General features: G+C 40.4%; 1 protein-coding gene and 1 long non-coding RNA gene across 2 annotated transcripts in view; one reads left to right on the top strand and one right to left on the bottom strand.

Annotated features, from left to right (window-relative positions):
• Positions 1 to 13,812, bottom strand: part of LOC137265874 (beta-3 adrenergic receptor-like) — a 26,081-nt gene extending 12,269 nt beyond the window's left edge. The window contains exons 1-2 of the mRNA XM_067801336.1: positions 11,986 to 13,812; positions 420 to 503 (exon numbers count right to left, since the gene is read on the bottom strand). Of these exons, the coding sequence (XP_067657437.1) occupies positions 420 to 503; positions 11,986 to 12,657 (756 nt within the window). The 5' untranslated portion in view covers positions 12,658 to 13,812. The remainder of the gene's footprint in view (positions 1 to 419; positions 504 to 11,985) is intronic.
• LOC137265875 (uncharacterized) overlaps positions 1 to 19,628 on the top strand; it is a 21,859-nt gene extending 2,231 nt beyond the window's left edge. Inside the window, exon 2 of the long non-coding RNA XR_010954949.1 lies at positions 17,536 to 19,628. This is a non-coding gene — a long non-coding RNA (uncharacterized lncRNA). The remainder of the gene's footprint in view (positions 1 to 17,535) is intronic.
• Positions 19,629 to 21,018: the final 1,390 nt, after the last annotated feature.

A 21,018-nucleotide genomic window follows, 5' to 3' on the forward strand; every position in this document is an offset into this window, starting at 1 on the left:
CAAATAGAATATAAAGGGCTTTGACACATTGCCAATGACCTAAGCCATTATATTTTTAACAATGCAGTAGTTCTGTCATCACAAGTCAGCTGTATTGTTGATGCAAAAGAAACATACATCTTATTGTGCATAACCCCTCTGAGAATACATTCTTCAGTGACGCTATTGCTATTTAACAGCGGAGCATGTCATGCGCCCGCAATAACTTGACTTGACCCAAGTAGATGATTTCAGGAACATATTCTACCCCCTTGCCCTCCCGAGTACCAAGCGGTTTTAGTATCTGTCGCGTCACCGACATCGTAAACAAGCTCACCAGGATGAATGGTCGATGTGACTTCAAGAAGATAATTCCCTTGGTACTGTGTCTAGTTATTATTTTTCATCAGTATATTTAGGAAAAGCGTATCCAATCTTACCACTGACTGAGTATTGATGTTTGCCTTCAGCGATTCCTGTGAACAGCGGCCATAATGTTTCCTCATCTCTAGCGCAGGACGACACTGAAACAAAAAAAAACCCAAACAAATATTAGCTTGTGGTTAATGTTGACGCTGCAGGGTTCGGTTCGATTCAATACAACGTGCGAGGTCCAGAATTTCAGTGAAAAAGACCACCCAACGATAAAAATGTCTCATGTTTAAAGTCCATCTGATGTAAACTTCAATAAAGTTTATCTGAAAGTTTCATCCTGGACTACGTCCAGGTTATCTTAGGAAATATGACTTGAAGTATGTTTGTCTTGTGCACCCATTGTACTTCCCTCCCTACTCATTTGTTTCTTTATCTAAAATTTCTGCACGGGTTGGTAACATCAAAACACGGATGGTTTCAGTACCTCAAAAATCTGGCATTCGTCAATAATTGTTAAATGCCATGTTCATTCATTTGGATGTGAATGAGACTAGTGAAACCGGCGCACACTTTCCATTTTCAGACTGGAAAAGAAAGCTGAAAAGCTGCATCAGGTTTTGGTGTACACATTTCTCAGGGACAAGTGGGCAATCATGTTCTTTCGGCGAATATTTCAAAGTTCGACATGTGGGTATGGTACTGTCATAGACTAAATCATTTCTACAAGTTTGCTTAAAACTTCATTTATTCAAACGATCTATTTATTTCAACATAAGTCCAGGGTGCACCGAAATTCTATCCCCTTTGTCTATGTAATGTATCCAGCAAACATTCGGTGTATCCCCTCTTATCATAAACTCCCCTCCGGGCAGGACCCTTAATTCTCTAACGCTATCAATACATGTCACTTAGCACCGCCTAATCTTACGTGTCTACATGTGCATGGGCCAGTGACCTTGCACAATGTGGCGTAATGGCCCTGTGTATAAAAACCTGACTGATATGGTCAGTCAGCGAGACCATCCAGCGAGACCATCCAGTGAGATCAACCAGCAAGATCATCCATGGAGACTAGATCATCGACAGAAGTGGACGGATTGTGCGGCTAGTCCGGGTGTCGGCCAAGGCCGTCGCCCCACCTACGACTACGTCGACGATGAAGAATCGCCGTCGGACTTCTAATATGTGTGTAAGTGACAGAGCGGGTCTCCACATCGGGATCTTTGGCCTTTCAGTCCTGATGTGCGTTCTGTCACATGTTGACCACTGTGTCTACCATTTCTACCATCATTCAACCAAACAATAATAAAACATGGCTGCTGCTGTCTTCATCTCTACCGTCGGCTCTTGTCTTCCTTGTCTCTTGTCCACCATCCTAAACTACCACCCGAGAGCGACCACGACGGACGCTCTTGGACAGTACACAGGGTTATATTCAACCCAAAGCCTTACCAAATCATTCAAAACAGAACAGAAGAATAATCCCAAGCAAATTTGTTCAGATATCCTGGTCCAGACCCGATTATTGACAGGCAGTCGCCATATTGCTGTCACAGACCAGCAAGGAGAGATATCAAATTTGATACTGAGCAAAGACAAGTAGCATGGATATGCTTAATGTCTTTTAGATATTCAAGCACGCACATGAAAGTGAATTATGTTTCTTCCTATATTCTAGTTTGTCGTAGGAGCACTGTGCAAGTTTGTCAAATAGATTATTTTACAGAAATATTCCCGCAGAAATATTTTTTCGATTTTTAGATCAAAGAATTATTTTGAACGAAAGGAAAGGTTTATTGTATTATATTGTTCAGCCTGTCATGTGTGAACATCTCGACTGAAGAACTGAAGTTGGTATTTACGTAAATAGTCTAACACAATGACTTAAACACATCAATTTCTTCTTCCCCTGTATATGCAGTGTGTCAAGGATGTTTACATCAGTTTCTTTTTATAATCTCTTCTTGAAAGAACAATAAGAGCCTGGCACTCAGCTACAGAGCCTGACACTCAGCTACAGAGCCTGACGCTCAGCTACAGAGTCGGGCACTCAGCTACAGAGCCTGACACTCAGCTACAGAGCCTGACACTCAGCTACAGAGCCGGGCACTCAGCTACAGAGCCTGGCACTCAGCTACAGAACCGGGCACTCAGATACAGAGCCGGGCACTCAGCTACAGAGCCGGGCACTCAGCTACAGAGCCTGACACTCAGCTACAGAGCCTGACACTCAGCTACAGAGTCAGGCACTCAGCTACAGAGCCTGACACTCAGCTACAGAGCCTGGCACTCAGCTACAGAGCCTGACACTCAGCTACAGAGCCAGGCACTCAGCTACAGAGCCTGACACTCAGCTACAGAGCCTGGCGCTCAGCTACAGAGCCTGGTGCTCAGCTACAGAGCCTGGCGCTGAGCAGAGATCGACGGAGAATGCATGGTTAAAGAACATCGTCTTGTTAACGTGTGTTTCTTTGAAGTATAAACTTGGAGCAAATACTACTGACATTTCTATTCTAGAATATATGCTGGGTGTCTCCTGAGCAGAAGATGAGATTAGGAATTATGTAGGAATGTAGGAATACAACTGTATGCCACGTTAAAAGACTATTGCTTTTAACTTGAGTCTCCTTAACGTAGCATTACCTACAACTGTATGTCACGTTAATAGACTATTGCTTTTAACTTGAATCTCCTTCATGTAGCATTACCTACAACTGTATGTCACGTTAATAGACTATTGCTTTTAACTTGAATCTCCTTAACGTAGCATTACCTACAACTGTATGTCACGTTAATAGACTATTGCTTTTAACTTGAATCTCCTTAACGTAGCATTACCTACAACTGTATGTCACGTTAATAGACTATTGCTTTTAACTTGAATCTTCTTAACGTAGCATTACCTACAACTGTATGTCACGTCGATGGACCATTACCCGTAACTCGTGTCTCGTTAACGTAGCATTACCTACAACTGTATGTCACTTTAATAGACTATTGCTTTTAACTTGAGTCTCCTTCATGTAGCATTACCTACAACTGTATGTCACGTTAATAGACTATTGCTTTTAACATGAATCTCCTTAACGTAGCATTACCTACAACTGTATGTCACGTTGATGGACCATTACCCGTAACTTGTGTCTCGTTAACGTAGCATTACCTACAACTGTATGTCACGTTAATAGACTATTGCTTTTAACTTGAATCTCCTTAACGTAGCATTACCTACAACTGTATGTCACGTTAATAGACTATTGCTTTTAACTTGAATCTCCTTAACGTAGCATTACCTACAATTGTATGTCACGTTAATAGACTATTGCTTTTAACTTGAATCTCCTTAACGTAGCATTACCTACAACTGTATGTCACGTTAATAGACTATTGCTTTTAACTTGAATCTTCTTAACGTAGCACTACCTACAACTGTATGTCACGTTAATAGACTATTGCTTTTAACTTGAGTCTCCTTAACGTAGCATTACCTACAACTGTATGTCACGTTGATGGACCATTACCCGTAACTAGTGTCTCGTTAACGTATTATTGTCTCGAAATGCGGCTGGGAACTTTGGGTGTTACTACGTCAAATCGAGACTGGGATTTACATGTTTCATGTTAGTAAATCATGGATGGACACGTAGTATATTCATACTTCAGCTCCTATAAATAAAAACGAAATAATCCGTTCCACGGGAAGTCTCTACAAAAAGCGAAATGTGGACTGTACAAATCCGACAATGTCGTGAGCCCAATAATACATAGTGTTGATATAGCTGTTCTCCATATCCTGTCCCACAAGTCACATGAGAGACGTTTACTTATTTTTTCCTGTATTCGTACAGAACAACTTAACGTTATCACCCCATTTTAACGCGATTATTTTCATATACTCGGCCACCAACTGACAGATTCGCCAACATGAGTTGTTTCACTATGGACATTGTAACACTGGATCTTGGAATTTAGAAAAAGGCTTTATTCTAGTACTTAATTCTCCACTGGACATATTGTGGAGGTGAACGGAGTAAGTTGACAAAGGATTAGATCTGACTCATCTTGCCATCTACATCCGAAACAATGCTGCACACCCTGATAATGACTGCACAACTATTCCTAATAAGAAACATCTTGAATTCATATACGAGCAATAAATATTCCCAAAATCAACGTTTTCCTTAATTCAACTCTTTATGTATTGTCCAGTGTTAACTTTGAATGAGGGACAACAAAAGCTTTAATGTTATTGTTATGGATACAAATACATAAAATAAGGTTTTCATCACGTCTTCGCTTGATTCTATTTTTTAAGTAAAAGTTTCAAACATTGCACGAACTGAATAAGTAAAATACAAATCCAAACATTATTTTCTATCCGTGCATCTTTTTGTTTTGAACCAGGAATTATGATAAGCACCTATCTATATCTATAGGTACTGACCTGACTGTCATCAATATAAAATGTATCGTGAAAATCCGTGTAAAAATGTCCTTAGGTAACCTATATTCATCGTAAGGGGTGAGAGTGATCCGTTTTGTCTAATGTTTATGTAATTATCCCCGCTAGTTTACTTCTAATGGGAATCTGGCTGGTTACTCCAGAATGAGTAACCCCTTGATCCCCAAAAGGCAAGAACGTCATTCTTCACTTAATGAAGGTAAAATTTTGAGCGATTAAGTAAAGGATGACATTTTCATCTAGAAACAGAACGAAGGAAACACAGAAACTAGGAATATAATGTGCAAACAATTAGAGTGAGTGAGTTTAGGTTTACGCCGCACTCAGCAATATTCCAGCTATATGGCGGCTGTCTGTAAGCAATCGAGTCTGGACCAGACAATCCAGTGATCAACATCATGGGCATCCATCTGTGCAATTGGGAACCGATGACATGTGTCACCCAAGTCAGCGAGCCTGACCACCCGATCTCGTTAGTCGCCTCTTACGACAAGCATAGACGTCTTTTATGGCAAGCATGGGTTGCTGAAGGCCTATTCTACCCCGGACTTTTATGGGTCGCAAACAATTAGAAGAATGCTATTCATAACAGATCATATAAATAGTAATGTTACAGATACAGCGTCATTTGATGCCATCTGTAGAAAGCTTGCGGTGAGGGCTACATGTATTCCTAGCCATACCTCCACCACAACCAACTGAAAGAAGGGAGTATCAATCCGGGCGTAAGGCATTCAAGAACCTGCACTTCTGGATCGCTTTCGAGTGATGGCAGAGGTGTAAGAGAAACACAACGTGTCTTGTCTCACATAAAACATCATTTGAGAATTTGTTATAGTTCAAGGTGACCTCGTACTCGAGGGTGATAAGTGAGAAGGCAGGTGTTAATTATAACATCCAAGGGATCAAGTTATCATGCAGTCAAGAGGAAACACGCTTAGCTAAGAGAAAGCTGAGATCGTTATTAATACTGACAGGACCACAAGGAAGCATTTAATGCAGAATGTTTCATTCAACAGCATAGTCGTGTCCAGTGCAAGCCATGCACCTCTGACGTATATATTCTTTGAACTATTTCGATAAAAGGAGACCACCTCCTACCATAACGCTGACACGAACGCATACTCAGGCAAGTCAAGTTTCTATCTGAAACAAGACACGGTCACGTATGGTTCAAGTCAAAATAGCGAGCTGCAATTTTATTTTTGTCAAAGATGCCCACAGATTCGAAATGTCCTCTCCATGACTAACACAAAACATTTTGCATCGTAAAGTCGTCACTATGAGTACATCCTGAAAATATCGCGATATGTTTATACATAATTAAGAAATGGGATTGCAAATAACATACACAGTGCTACTTTTCAATACTGCTGATTCTCCTGTGTACAATATTAGTCGACTGAATATTGTTACTAGTCTGCAGATGTGTGTGATATGTTTCAATAGACACTAAATCTGTTTATTATAATACCACTGGTGCTAGGTAAAGGATATATATACAGTTAGTGTCAGTGATTTACAGACATGAGGCATGCTAAAAAGCAGTGTGTTGAATACATTATAAAAGGGGTCTAGACCGAAGTATCCACTATATATTTCGCCGAAACAGTGTAACAAGCAAAGATACATGAGAATATTTGTTTCTAAGGACAAATTTACTTTGAACAAAAAACAAGAAGCATTTTTCTTCATTATGTTGCACCTACGTTTTTGTTTAACAGTTCAACTCAAGTACACGAAATAATGTTTTACAAAAACATAAAAGTTCTTAGCAGTCACATGAAATGTAACCTTACAAGAATGAGAAAGGGTTCAGTATAAAAGATCTGATGAACAGAACGGTGTCAGTGTTGCAATAGTGTACTGTTTTCTTCTCGTCAACAAAACAAACACCAAGCAAGACCATCATCACCTTCCCTTCACACACATACCTACACACACACACACACACACACACACACACAGAGCACAATCATCATCACCTCCCCTTCACACACATACCTACATAGACACACACACAGCACCATCACCATCACCTACCCTTCACACACATACCTACACAGACACACACACAGCACAATCATCATCACCTTCCCTTCTCACGCATACGTACATGGACACACAAAACACCATCATCACCTTCCCGTCACACACATACCTACACAGACACCCACACAGCACCATCATCATCACCTCCCCTTCACACACGTACGTTCACAGACACACTCAGAGAGGCTAACACATAATCATCATCTTCACGTTCCCTTCACACACATATGCACGCAGAAATGTTGCACACATACTAAGAAATACATTTACCGTTCAACTGTTCATGTACAAAAATGTATTATAATATTAAACAGGATACTCTTCATCAGCTATATATGAGGACCCTCTGATCCTGTTGGAATACCATGACATGCTGAATCCCTTGATGCATGGTCAAAATCTATCCACCGTCCCGAAAAACCCACCGACGTGTGGTTTCATATTCCCACATTAATTTCCAAACATCTGAACTAATCATCTCACTTACAAGGTCATTATTGTTTTTTACTTGGACACGTTTTCAACTGTAATCCCAGCTTTGTAAAAACTATATACTGAACAGCAAAAGAAACGCAAATCTGGCTTTTTGTCAAATTATAAATTGGAAGCCATAAATATGAACGCTTACGTTTATGAGATTTCATTTTCCCGAAAATAACGTTTCTTTTGCTGTTCAGTATATCACGTGGGTACACCTTTTTGTCTTACGATTGATTGACTCCTTCCATGTAATCTACAAACGGTAACACTTGCGTTTCGTTCATCATGAAATTCCAAATAGTGTCATCGTGAAGTCAAATTCAGCTCAATTACCTAAGTGAAAGTGTGGGTTTTTAAAAATATATCCTTTATTGCTATACAAAACGTTCGTCTTGAACTGTGTAAATCACTTTCCTGTGAACGTAGCAATCACCCCTGCTTTGTATCTCGTTAAATATCGTGTTCATTTGCAGATATGACAATTTTGAACAAGCCATTATACTCGAGTAGGCATTCATGTGGGGACTTTGTGTAGTTTCTATGTGAGAGATAGATGAGAATACGTTTGACATTTGCAACCATTGTTCCCCTGTCAGCTGCCGTGGGGTGTGATGACGGCAACAACCATCAACGTCGTGGACATTAACACTGCTTTCCGATTTGCAAGGATCTAAAAGATGTAATAATACTACGCTTCTGGTTTCAAGGAGCGACGACTTTTCAACAGAAAATAAAACTCTCACAAAATCGTTCAAATCCTTAATTCCCCTTAATTATTTCTTTAGCCCAAAATTAGAATCAGCAGAGTAGTATGTCTGAATTTGGATTCTGACTTCTCAAAGATGGCAGTGGGGCATCCGGCTTCGACAACGAAATCAGACGAATTTTGGTTCAATTTAATTTGTTTCCTTAAAAATATAATTAAACCGTCTCTGATAATGTATAACCTATTTCTTGTGTCAGTGTTTTAATCCATGCATGTACGTTAGACTGAATCTGGATTACAGCCCGTTTGAGTTCATTTGACACTGACGAATTGCTGATCACTAACACAAAATGTTGTAATTGGTCCAAAAACATGTGCTCACCACACACCCTACAACCTCACTCCCACCTCCACCCACCTCCTCGTACAAGATAACGATCGTTTGTTAAGCAACGTATTTTATTCAAATCATCAGTGTTGATGTGTAAACTTCATGTCACTGTGCAAAATTCAGTTTTGTTGAGAGTCGATTGTATGTATAAGACGTTGTGTAATTGAGCAATAAAGCATTGCAAAGGCTGACACATGTCCACAAAGCTGACTAAAACATTTAGATTTTCAATGGAACAACTGACATGCATTTTCATGTGTTTGGTACATTAGAAGAGGATATGTTCACCTTTTCGAAAACACCTTAACACCAGTTTTTCATATGATATTGAATTATCATTATCAAGATATTTCGTAGCTTAAATTTGCATGTGACCACCGTTCTGCCTTTCACAAATGACTGGAGCAGTATCTAAGTGGCTGTTACAGCCATGTAGGTCCAAAATACAAGCATCAGTATGGTGCCCCGCAAGATCTGGTTTGGTCAGCAACAGGCTCTATATACTATCCTATACAGACTATATGTTTCAGGATCAGCCTATGAAGTCCGTCCTTGTGACAAATGCAACTCCAGTGTCCTTTGAGATTGACCTAACCTAGTTACATTGTCTCTCCTACGTTTCTTTTTCATTCTGTCACCAATGATAGATGTTCACACAACACACTGTACGAGTTTATTCCGTTGGGAAATATAAATTTCATATTAGTACAAGTTTATGCAAGAAACGTGATAAGTCTGTAGGCCGATAACCCCTCTTGTTTAAAAACATGTTATACAGGAATGAAATAGGGCAACACCTGTTTTATTAACAAATTACATTCCGCGTCAAATTGCTTATTTTCTGTGTGAGTTGTTTCGAGATATTCCACATGATCACAACCTTTCAGTGCATTTGAGAAAGCATCACGATAAAGCCTTTTAACAGTGCCGACAAATAGCTGGGATATTGCTGGTGTTAAACTACAATCCAACCAACAATCTTGGCAGTGTGTCGCAACCAAATTCATAAAAGGGATGTAAAAAGACTTCACGTGGGCGGATGGATTTGTCTTTGTCTTGACTGCCTTGAGCCGTTTCGACGGTCATACATTCACTGACCAATGATTCATCAAGTTACAGTTTCACTGTTTAAGACTATCATTAAAGAAACGTGTTTATTGTCGGAATAGGTGAAGCACAAATATAAACAGTGTGCTCGTAAAAGAAAGACCAAGTTTCGATCTGTGATAATTGATAAAGTTTCATTAGGACAGAAATACATAGTCACCTTGCTGGCGGGGATTTAGATCGAACTGGATTATCTGATCAGCAAGACCCCATGACCCACCAGTCATCGTCACAGGTTGTCGACGACTGTTCTCGTTAGAACATCTACACGGTTGTGCTTTACGTTCCCAAGGGAAATTTTTACATGACTACGTTTTGTAGTCTCTGGTACTACGGTAATTATTTTTTTACGCTAGTGTGACATGATTGATGGTCACATGAGACAGTGATTGTATAGTTAATTGCAACAAACGACCTTGGAAGGTTTTTCGTCATAATCAGCGTCATATATATTTCAGTATCATTATTTCTTGAAAAAAGAAACCTATTACTTGGTACGTTTTCGGTGACCAACCATATATTCATGAGAAAAATGGTTTATTGTTCAGTGTATAGTTTTTTTGTTACGGAGTATTGGACACGTGTTTCCTTGTGGTGTTCCCAGGCACACAAGTATTGATTCGAGACGCATATACATCTAGACTGTAACTATTGTTCGAGAGCAGGGTTCGCCATCATCTCATCTATATCTTGGAATCTTACAATCGTGACATGATAGAGACTGTACTGGTTTTGTAGTTGAGTACTTTTTAATCTGACACCATTGTGTTTTGACTGCAGACCTAGTGACATATATCTTATTTTTTAATATCGAAGTCCTAATTACGTGTTCGTTTCCCATTTGACATACCTGTACTAAAGCGATGTCATTAGAACAAACGGGCGTTAGTCTACTGGTTGGAACCTTTCCTCCTCCCGCGGAGTGTCCGGGTTCGATTTCCTACAAGGTGTCCTGCGCCGATAGTCTTGGAATATCATTCATTCATTCATTCATTCATTCATTCATTCATTCATTCATTCATTCATTCATTCATTCATTCATTCATTTCATACAATCTGTTACAAAACAGTTGATGGATGTGAATGAGTATTTTCGGTGTCTTTGAACGTTGTTTAAGTATCGTCAAGTGCCTTAGAACCTACCGGCACGGGTGTAATACGGACAAGCCAAGGAACAGCGGATCCTGATACCCTGTGTAGCCCAATACGAAGGATCGAATCCAGAAATCATAAACTTCACCTATAATATTCCGAAGTCCGAATACATTTCCTGGAAAACACCATATTCAAACTATGTGGCGAACGTATCTAGATAATCGTGTTTAACCAAGATATATCTAATATCACGAGTAATTGTCCAAGAAAATTAGTTACTGAAGTTACTTGAGAAGCCGATCCATTTCATCGTGTCTCACAAGCAGCAAATGATAACCTTTATGTTTACCCAACAATATCATTATGTTTCGTTATGTTGACGAACTTATAGAATGCAACAACTGGTGGACAGCTTTCTGCTTTTATGTTGAAATAAAATCGTTAATATCCATAATACCGAACGAAACAAGGTCAAGTATTGGAGTCAGTCAGTCAGTCAGTTAATCAACAGCGTCCCCTAAATCCCGAAGGATAGCATTTCGGTGAACCTACAACGAAATTTCACGCGCCAATTTGATTTGCTATTTTACTCAAACAGGTCGATTGGTATGTGAGTTACAAGACAGCCTGGATAATTGTTGGCTACATAGAAATCATATTAGCATCACAGTTTTCTAGATATTCTACACTGAAAATGTGAGTGTTTGTTGCACTCAACAACTGTCCAGTTATATCACGATGTTCTGTAAGTAATCGAGCCAGCATCAGACAATGCAGTGATTGATATCATGAGCATCGATCTATGCAACTGATATACGATGTCATGTGTCAGTCACGTCAGCGAACTTGATCACCCGATCGCATTATTCGCCTCTTACGACAAACATTGGTTGCAGAAGACCAATTCTAACCCGGACCTGAGTGACAGCCCAAAATTATTTTAGATGACAGTGATATTGCCATGTCCCAATCCTCTTTGGGTACATCTTCGGCAGAAATAATGCCGATGTGACGTAAAGTCTTTAGTCGACTGGTACTCCTTTACTGAACAGATTTTTTATCAATGCGTTAGAATTATCACTTGGCAGCAAAAATGAGCTGAACACATTGTAACTATTTGTGGTAAAGGGCTTTGGTGTAACATGTAAATACTTACGTTCTGGGTTAGTTTAGAGTTATTGGTTATTAGGAAAGGGTTCAGAGTAAAACACAGCCTCAACGTTGACGACGTCAAATGTTGCGCAACCACAAGAAGCCGATTCCATTGAATAACATCAAAGTAGGCTATATATGGCTTCAACATAAGCCTCTCAAAGAATTATGCTGTGACTTACTGACCTGTTTTCCTGCCTGGGTTGCGCCCCCTGGCTTCTGTTGCGTAGCAACCGTCAGTATCCGAAGATAGCAGACCAGCATGATGACGGCAGGGATGAAATAGAATAACAACATGACCGTAGCCGTAATGGAGGGGTTTTGATAGAATGGCTCACAATTTATTCCAACGTTGTCGTAATAAAATTGATCAAAACCAAACACAGTTGTTCCATAGACGGTAAAACAGCACATCCAGCTTACAACGATGGCGGCAATGACCTTGTGTCGAGTCACCAGCAAGCGGTAACGTAAGGGGTGAAATATTGATATATACCGATCAACGGCAACCAAGGTCAAGGACAGCGTGGACTCATGGAAAAGGCTAGAAATACACAACGCTTGTAGCTTGCACACAGTTTTCCCGTAAGGCCAGCAGTTGTACAACGCGGGATAGACACACAACGCCGTCACCGTCAAACCCATCGTACAATCCGTGCACGCCAACGACGTCATCAACATACGGGCTGACTCCATGAAATATCCCCGTGTGCAACGTGAATTGAGTACAATAAGACATAAGACGTTACCGCCTATGATGGCCGTGGATATCAATGCAACGACGATGGACTTGCTGACAGAATCGGTTGTCGTCGTGCTGTTTTTGTCGTCACAGAACAGGCGTTCATCGAGGCTCATTGTCGAGTAGGTAGCTAACGTCAACACGTCCAATCTGAGTACAGATCACCGGTGTCTCCGCTATAACTCATGTTCAGAACGCCGTTGAATGCGAAATTTAATCATACGTGAAATTGTATATTCATATTAAATCCGAGCTCTCTTGGGCTGTCGTCACTGTAACTCCACAGATTCTTCACTGTTGTGTTCTGTCTTGATATCCATAGAGTCGTCTGTGTTGTATGTTCACAGAATATCTAATGATTCTTATCTGTTGTTCTTCCTGCACATCTAGCATTAGTTCTCTGGAATTTCACAGCTCCGATAACTCTCATTTATCGTCGCAATCCTTTCATGCTGCCTTTAATGTGAGGCAACTGTATGTGGAGTTCGTATAGTACCAGGAATCCGAAAACATGACATAGAACCATTCATCTCTAATGGCATTTTCCTGGAAATGCTCACGGATGCGTAATTGTACCGCCTTTGACGTAATTCTTCCGTGTTACATTCACACTCTCACTGGCGATGACAATGCGGTATACACATAATCGATAGTATCATGTTTACTATTCTACACCGGTTAACTAGCAGTTAGGATAACAAAATACAGATGTTGATCCAGGATCATGAAGAATCCTGAATGTTTATACTGCATAACATAAACGATCCCAATACCTGCCACTATCATCCACCAGGTGTGCAAGCCTATGTTCCCTCTCAAACTCTAAAATATCAGTCACAGTTCATCAGGTGCTCTTGTGTTTCATTACAGCATCTAGTTTGCATCCGATATTCGGTGGCTGGATTGGTAAATGTCCGTTATACAAAGCTGATAATGACTTTCGTTTTGCGGGGGAAGACTGAGAGCGCTTTTCAGATATGTCCTTCCGGGACTAAATTCCGGGACACTCCATTAAAGTTTTCCGATGTTCCATCACCATAGTTGTTTACACACACTCCGGGATTGGCATTGGCTATCCAAGTGAAAAGAAAATTGCAGTGTGTTGCGAAGCGGTCAATAGTCTGCAAAATAGACTGGTCCGTGTTTTAAAGAGGCCACTTATAGAACGATGCCTGTTCCCCACATGGTATTGACTATAGTCATTGGACAAGTAGCACAGACGGCAAATCTGACCGGTTACACGCGACAACTACATCACTACACACGCTGTTAGGAGATTGCATCGCTGCGTGTTCAATCCGAGGCCGGCACAGCTGGTTCCTCCTTGTATCTGTTACAGGGATGGTGTTAGAGATATCAACACTGCGAGGAGCTGTGGCGTGCTCGGAAACGGCCACCTGTCACAGAGAAGATCAGACAGGCAGTGTTGTTGCAATTTAAGTAGAAACAAGGCCCCTGGCAAGTCAATGAAGCACTGGAGACAATGGAAATGGCCATTAGAGGTCAGTGGGACAATGAGCTGACAAATATAACTTGAAACAATTGTTACATAAAGCATGTAGATTAAAGATTCGGGTTGCATTATTGCTTAATTAGGGGCGATTGGTTATAATTAGTCTCGTGGTTGAAGCGTTCGCTCTTCACGGGTTCAGTTCCCCACATGGGTACAATTTGTGCAGCCCACTTGTCACGCCGTGATATTGCTGAAATAAGCTCATTCACTCACTACTGTGTAACGATCACTAAAGATGCCCTCAGTGAGAATAAAACTGTATGACGAAGGTATGTAAATAATCAGCATGTACATAACAATCAAGTGATTGACATCATGAGTATCTACTCAGATGAAATACCATGACCCCAATAAGCCAGTTCACCGTGAGTGAACTGTTGGCAACTATCGGCGCTAAGGCATAGTTATAGTATAGTTAAGTATAGTTTTGCCAAAATGTTACTTTGGGAACAAAACGCAACGCAACGCAACGCAACGCAACGCAACGCAACGCAACGCAACGCAAAATGCAAAGCGACACACCTACTCTCACCCTCATCTACACCCCCACCTACAATGACTCCTGCAACTATATGATCGGACGGGTTCAATGTATATCAGTTCTGTATTCACAACTTGCAAAAGAAATTTAACTGTGGGAATATCAAGTTAAACATAGTTTTTTAGCTATTTTGACAGCAGTTGTTGGGGTAAATCTGATTACAACTGAACACGTTCTCAAACCGTCGTACTGAAATCTTCCGAAACAATAATCTTTATAGTGACTAAAAGAAAATTTCATTCTGCCATGTGTTTGTGTCACATGGACATGATAAAAATATTATCTGTATATGTCACATAAAGCAACAAATATACTATAACAACAAATTCAACTATTATTGTTCAATGCTTTGTAAAAAAACGGGAACCGTTATTGTTTGCTGGATTAAATCTTACATGTGCACACACAGAGCAACAATGGTAACTTATTTGATTTTATCATACTCATGACTTTCGCTTGGGAATATGATTAGTTAGCGATATTTCTGTCCAGAATATTATTGCACTGCCACTTTGTTGACACCCAAAGAATGCTTCTAATGTTTAAAAATACATCAATCAAATAATAGTAGGATTTGGGGTTTGCGATTCAGTGCCGCACTCAACAATATCCCTTCTATATAGCGGTGGTCTGTTCACTGTTCCTGGCTACCTCAGATATCATTGATTGGCGGTGTGATGCTTAGTGGTTAAAGCCTTCGCTCGTTACGCTGAAGACTCGGGTTCGATTCCCACACTGGTACAGAGTATGAAGCCACTTTTGGAGGGTTCCTCAGTACTTGATATTGCTGGAATATTGCTAAATGCCTCTTAAAACTATTTTAACACTTTGGAAGTGGTTCTGAATGTATTTCTTACCTCAATTATGAATCAACCAAACACACTCAGCCCCTGAATAACCCAACAATGGATAATTCTTTTAGACATAGTCATGTGTATAATGAGATATAAGGTAATACAAGATTTAACAAAGTTTTTTTTCAGTTTTAAAATACATTGAAAATACACTCGTTATACGCTTTAGCCTCTGGCAATGTAGATTATATACTCCTCATCGTTGCAACACAGGTGTCCACTGACGACAAGCGTGATTTAATTACGGACAGAGATTAATGTGAGACTGGACGGATGTACTGTTAACATAAAGGCAATGCGATGCGCGGGTATAATACAAAACATTAACCATAGGAAACGAGTTCTTGGAATTGATCACATGTTTTCAGGCATTGTAAAACGATGACGTGTAGGACGACCCAGTTCTTTCATATTATATAGTTATATATAACTTATTAACTGAAATATGAAATAACTGAATGATGGGACGACACTTAAAGAGGTACGTTCCCAGCACAGCACTGATGTCTGTTCAGTGGTTACTTATTTCCATTAATGTAAATTCTGTCTTTGGAGTGAGTTGTGTCTTACGCTGTTCTCAGCTTTATATTCAATGACAAAACATCAGCAGCATAGTAGTGCTAATGATACCATCCTACACAATTCGGGGAAATCAGTCACGTGGTCAAATGGTGAAATTGTCGTAACGTACATTTCGAAGTTGCCAGATCACGACTATCAAGGAACTGCAAAGTAGGGGAGTGTGAGAGTCTAGTTTAAGGATAATTCAGCAATATGTCACGGTGGGGGACATGTATTGTTGCCCTGAGTTGTGTCGAACCCTGATCTTCGGCGTGGCATGCGAACGATTTCACCACCTACCTCCCCGCGTCTCGGAACTTCAAAGAGAATCTATAAACATGACATGTGATCAGCGATGATCACCTTATTTTCGACGACTTGAACGTCACTGACCATCACTATCCGATATGGGGCGGCTAAGGAGATGGCCACCGAGGGTCAAGATAACCTGCATGTAGGCATTTTGTAGTCTCCTCCTCAACTAGAACTCCTGCAGCAGAGTAGTTGTATTATCTCGGTTTCGTAGATCCTGATTTGAATTTCGATGCTAAACTCTTGGTACAAACCTGGGACGACCTTCACGAGGCTGAGTGTGGTTATAAACTTGGAACGACGGTCACAAGGTCGACCATGAACATTTGGTTCTTGGTACTAATAGTCTAATAATCAAAGAATGTCAAACTCGGGGCGTATTTCCACTGCGCTCTGACCTCTGCTTGTTTCCACAAAGCTAATAGTCCGCAATTTTGAGACGCTGGAACGCTACTGCATACACAAACAGTAAGCGGAATCAAGTACGTCTCAATTCTATGATCACCAGAATCAATGAGATTGCCAGAAATAACGGTCCAAAGATCTATACATCTGTACTCTATACAACAAACCGTGTCACTAATTTGACATTAGTCACATTTTTCATCACTCAACTTGATTCCTCTTAATGTCTCATTCGATACAGAAAAGCATGTCTGTGGTACCACGCTCCGATTTACTTGAGGAAATGAGAGATATCGATAATGTTATCGATTAATTTTGGGATCATGTCTTCCTTAAACTCAAGAAAACACTTTCGCCAGAGTGTCACGCAGTGCGGCTCAAGGTGACTACTTGGAGCAGTCAATACCCACATGTTACTTTGGTGCTATTTCTGTAGACGTTTTCGACCGCGGTTAAGCCTTTGTTATTTTTACTCGCACCATGCAGGAGGGAGTTCCAGCGGTTGCATTGAAACGTTATCAAGTTCCACACCACAACCACAATAGAAACCAAACCAGCTGCAGTAACCTGGACACGTAGAGATTAGTGTCAAAGCGAGAAAAACATACTTGAACAAATCGACCTTGATTCAAAAGATCACATGGCTCGAACAAAAGGTGGGTGCAAGACAAAGATATTCCTCAAAGGTCCTTCGCAGTTATTTCTATTTGACAGGAATCAAGGAGAATTAGCCAGAAAAAGTATTTTAAAAAGTGTGGCTGTATTCGGAAGGGAATGTGAAAATAAACAAATGCTTCTCGTTTGACAGGTGGACACGTGCTTGTGCGATTCGGTGGTGGTCTGATGAGGTAAGGGGTCATTTGAAGAGTATTCGGGACGTTCGGACTGTATTCCAGGTATATTCGAGGTATATTCGTGCTTCAATCGAAATATTCCGATACAAGCAAATTCCACCTGAATCCCAGCAGTAATCGAGGTACTTTCCCACTCATTCGAGACGCTTTTAAGATATTCTGACAGGATTTAGATTTGACTTGTCTTTTTATTCTTATTTGAATATGTTCAGAATGCTGAAAGTGCAGTACGAATGCAGTAAGAATACTTAGAATGCAGTATGAATGCACCTCATATGTCGTTCGATATGTTTCCACTTCGAATGTATCTCGAAAGTTTTTAAGATGTTCAATACATTCGGTCATTTTACAGGAATTGACCGGAATATTTGGAATGCATTCGGAGTGCAGTGAGAAATTTTAGAATTAAGTTCGAATTTCCAGGAATCTCCAGAAATTTTCATTCCGACAGCACTCCGACTCATTTCGCCTCAAATGTGATCAAGGTTAATTGGTCAAACCGGGGAGGGGGGCTTAGCATAGTGGTTAAAGCGGAAGACCCGTTTTCGATTCCCAACATGGGTGCAATGTGTGAAGACCATTTCTGGTGTTTGCAGGAATATTGCAAAAAACGACGTAAAACTAAAATCACTCACTCAATCATTGGTAAACACACCTGAAGCAAGGCAGGCGTATATAGACTCAGTCTGCAATCGTCATTAGTAATTGAATGAACGTTGTATCGAAATATGTCATGTCCAGTTGTCAATGCTTTTATTTGAAGCAATTTTCACAGCTGTTTTGCCTGTTGCTGCTACTGCGGGTCTTTTCCGGAGGACAATTATGGAATCAAAGAAGGGACACTATCGTGCCGCTCTAAAAAGAAACAGAAAATGTGAAAATTATCCAAAGCGCGACAATGCGACAACGCGAAATTCAGTCATCAGTGTGTTATCGGTATGACGGCGGTGAGTAAATAATTTAGCCTGTATTAGTCAATCCAGTGATTAACGCGACGGTGTACATGGTGTCAATAACTAGACTGTTCACACAGCACCATGGCTGGAAGAGTCACGTGGCTGAAACATTTCTGAGATCATCCAACGTTTAACTAGAATGCGATGATATGTATCAACCAATCAACCAGCACAGCGAGACTGATCACCTGGTTCCGTTCAGACAAACATTTGCTGTTGAAGATTATTTGCAACCCGGATATTTACAGTAGCGGTCGGTTTCCAATTTCATGTTACCGATTTCCATTTGAAAATAACCTTTGCATTAACTCCCTCAACATATGCACCCAACCATGCCCACGTGTTCTCATGGAACAAGCGCTGTAACAAATTACCGAATACCTGTGTATGATATATGCTCGTCCAGACCGTACTAATGTAATACAAGTTGTATGGAAGGGTCCGAGTGTTTCTGTATCACAGTTCCTGAACCACATTAATTTCCCTAATACTACCCCTCCCTGCTATGTTGTGTGTCTCACAGTCCCTGAACCACATTACTTTCCCCTACTGCCTCGCCCTCCCTGCTATGTTGTGTGTCTCACAGTCCCTGAACCACATTACTTTCCCCTACTGCCTCGCCCTCCCTGCTATGTTGTGTGTCTCACAGTCCCTGAACCACATTACTTTCCCCTACTGCCTCGCCCTCCCTGCTATGATGTGTGTCTCACAGTCCCTGAACCACATTACTTTCCCCTACTGCCTCGCCCTCCCTGCTATGTTGTGTGTCTCACAGTCCCTGAACCACATTACTTTCCCCTACTGCCTCGCCCTCCCTGCTATGTTGTGTGTCTCACAGTCGCTGAACCACATTACTGAATCCGCAAAAGAAACAGTGAGTGTGGTTTTTTTCATATTCCAGCAATAACAGGGTGAGGTATCAGAGCAAGCCTTCAGCCCAGTATCTATCAATACCAAGCCAGGTCATCGCCGAGAAGAACGCTTTAAGTATCAGACTACTTTACTGCCCTGAAATATAGCACGGTTTGGTAGCATCCTGAGATGTCAGTGATGAAACAATGACTGGGAATAAATCATACATGAACGATAAATTTTGTCATTGTGAAAGACATGAGTGGTATTTCCATGGGAATTAATGAGGAATGATGTTATATCGAACTGTCGAACTAAGAAAGGAATGAGTAGCATTGGAATAAAGGAAACAGATAGATAAGTGTCATTATCATATAAGACCATGCCCGTGGAGAATGTCAGTATTTTACAAAGAATATTCTTTGTGAAAAATCATTTGTTATCCAAACTTTGTTCCACAGAAGACATCGCTTATGTGAAATCTGACGATATCTCCTACGACATATTGTTTTGACAGTAGATATTGGACAATGTCCTGACAATGCTATGACGTCATGAAGTTGATGACACCACAATGATATGACTGCACTGCAGATCTAATGGCAATATACATTTTCATTGGAAACTAATGAAGAATGATTTTGGATGATAAATAGAATCTCACCCTCCTGTCTATACTGATATCAGTTATTGATAAAGGTAAAAGGAACCTCGGCAAGCTTTCTTTATCAACTCGTGTTGATATATTTGATATCAGCAGACACTTGGGTGAGATTTTCTATATATTAGCAAAATATGATAGAAATAGATGATTTCAGTCACAAATGGAGCCTTTTCTCCCCAGTACTTACATGACTAACTAATTTATATTGATCTGTACCTGACATTATCTCTACAGTTTCTATTCAATGATTAATGCATGGTTATGAATGTATTAATTTAATATAGTGATATCTTTCCTGTACATCGTGAAGCTGTATTACTTAAAGCCGTATGTATCAAGGCTTTGTATATCTGTGATATTGTAACCCTAGGAAGCAATTAATTTTTTAAAAAAAACAGGAGTTGTGTTATCGTGGAATGGTGATCCACGCAAGGGAATGGTGCTAAAGATCCTTTCTCTACATTAGTTCGACTTAAAAGTAACTAACATTCCCAACTTTATCATCATTGATCATTTAAGGAGAGCTATATCTGCGAGTACGCGACTTCTTTTCAAATCGTAATTCAATGAATCTGGGTTTATCCTCTGTCGTACTACTCTCAAAAGGAAATTAACTATCGGGTATTCCAGGGAACATTCCTTATGACGGGCATTTACAACGCTTACATGCTCTGTGGGATCTGTTCCCATAAAACGCCCGCGCCGTTATGTGCAGATCAACGGAATTCCAATGGCGTTTACGATTGTATGTCGTTCTTACGAATCCACTTAATGCCGGAGATAAACCTGCCAAAATGTATTCGAACGTTCACCTTTAGTTGCCCTGTTTGTGTCAGCTGATCGGTTGACGTGTCTTTGTAAGTCTACGCAGAATGATTTTCCATTTGTGCATGGTGCGTAAAGTGGCATCAATCTTTTCCCGACATTTCCGTACCGATTATTGTGTCCACATATTTTAACTGCCC

This window comes from Haliotis asinina, chromosome 15, assembly GCF_037392515.1.
Source record: "Haliotis asinina isolate JCU_RB_2024 chromosome 15, JCU_Hal_asi_v2, whole genome shotgun sequence".
In the NCBI taxonomy this organism is placed as follows: domain Eukaryota; kingdom Metazoa; phylum Mollusca; class Gastropoda; order Lepetellida; family Haliotidae; genus Haliotis; species Haliotis asinina.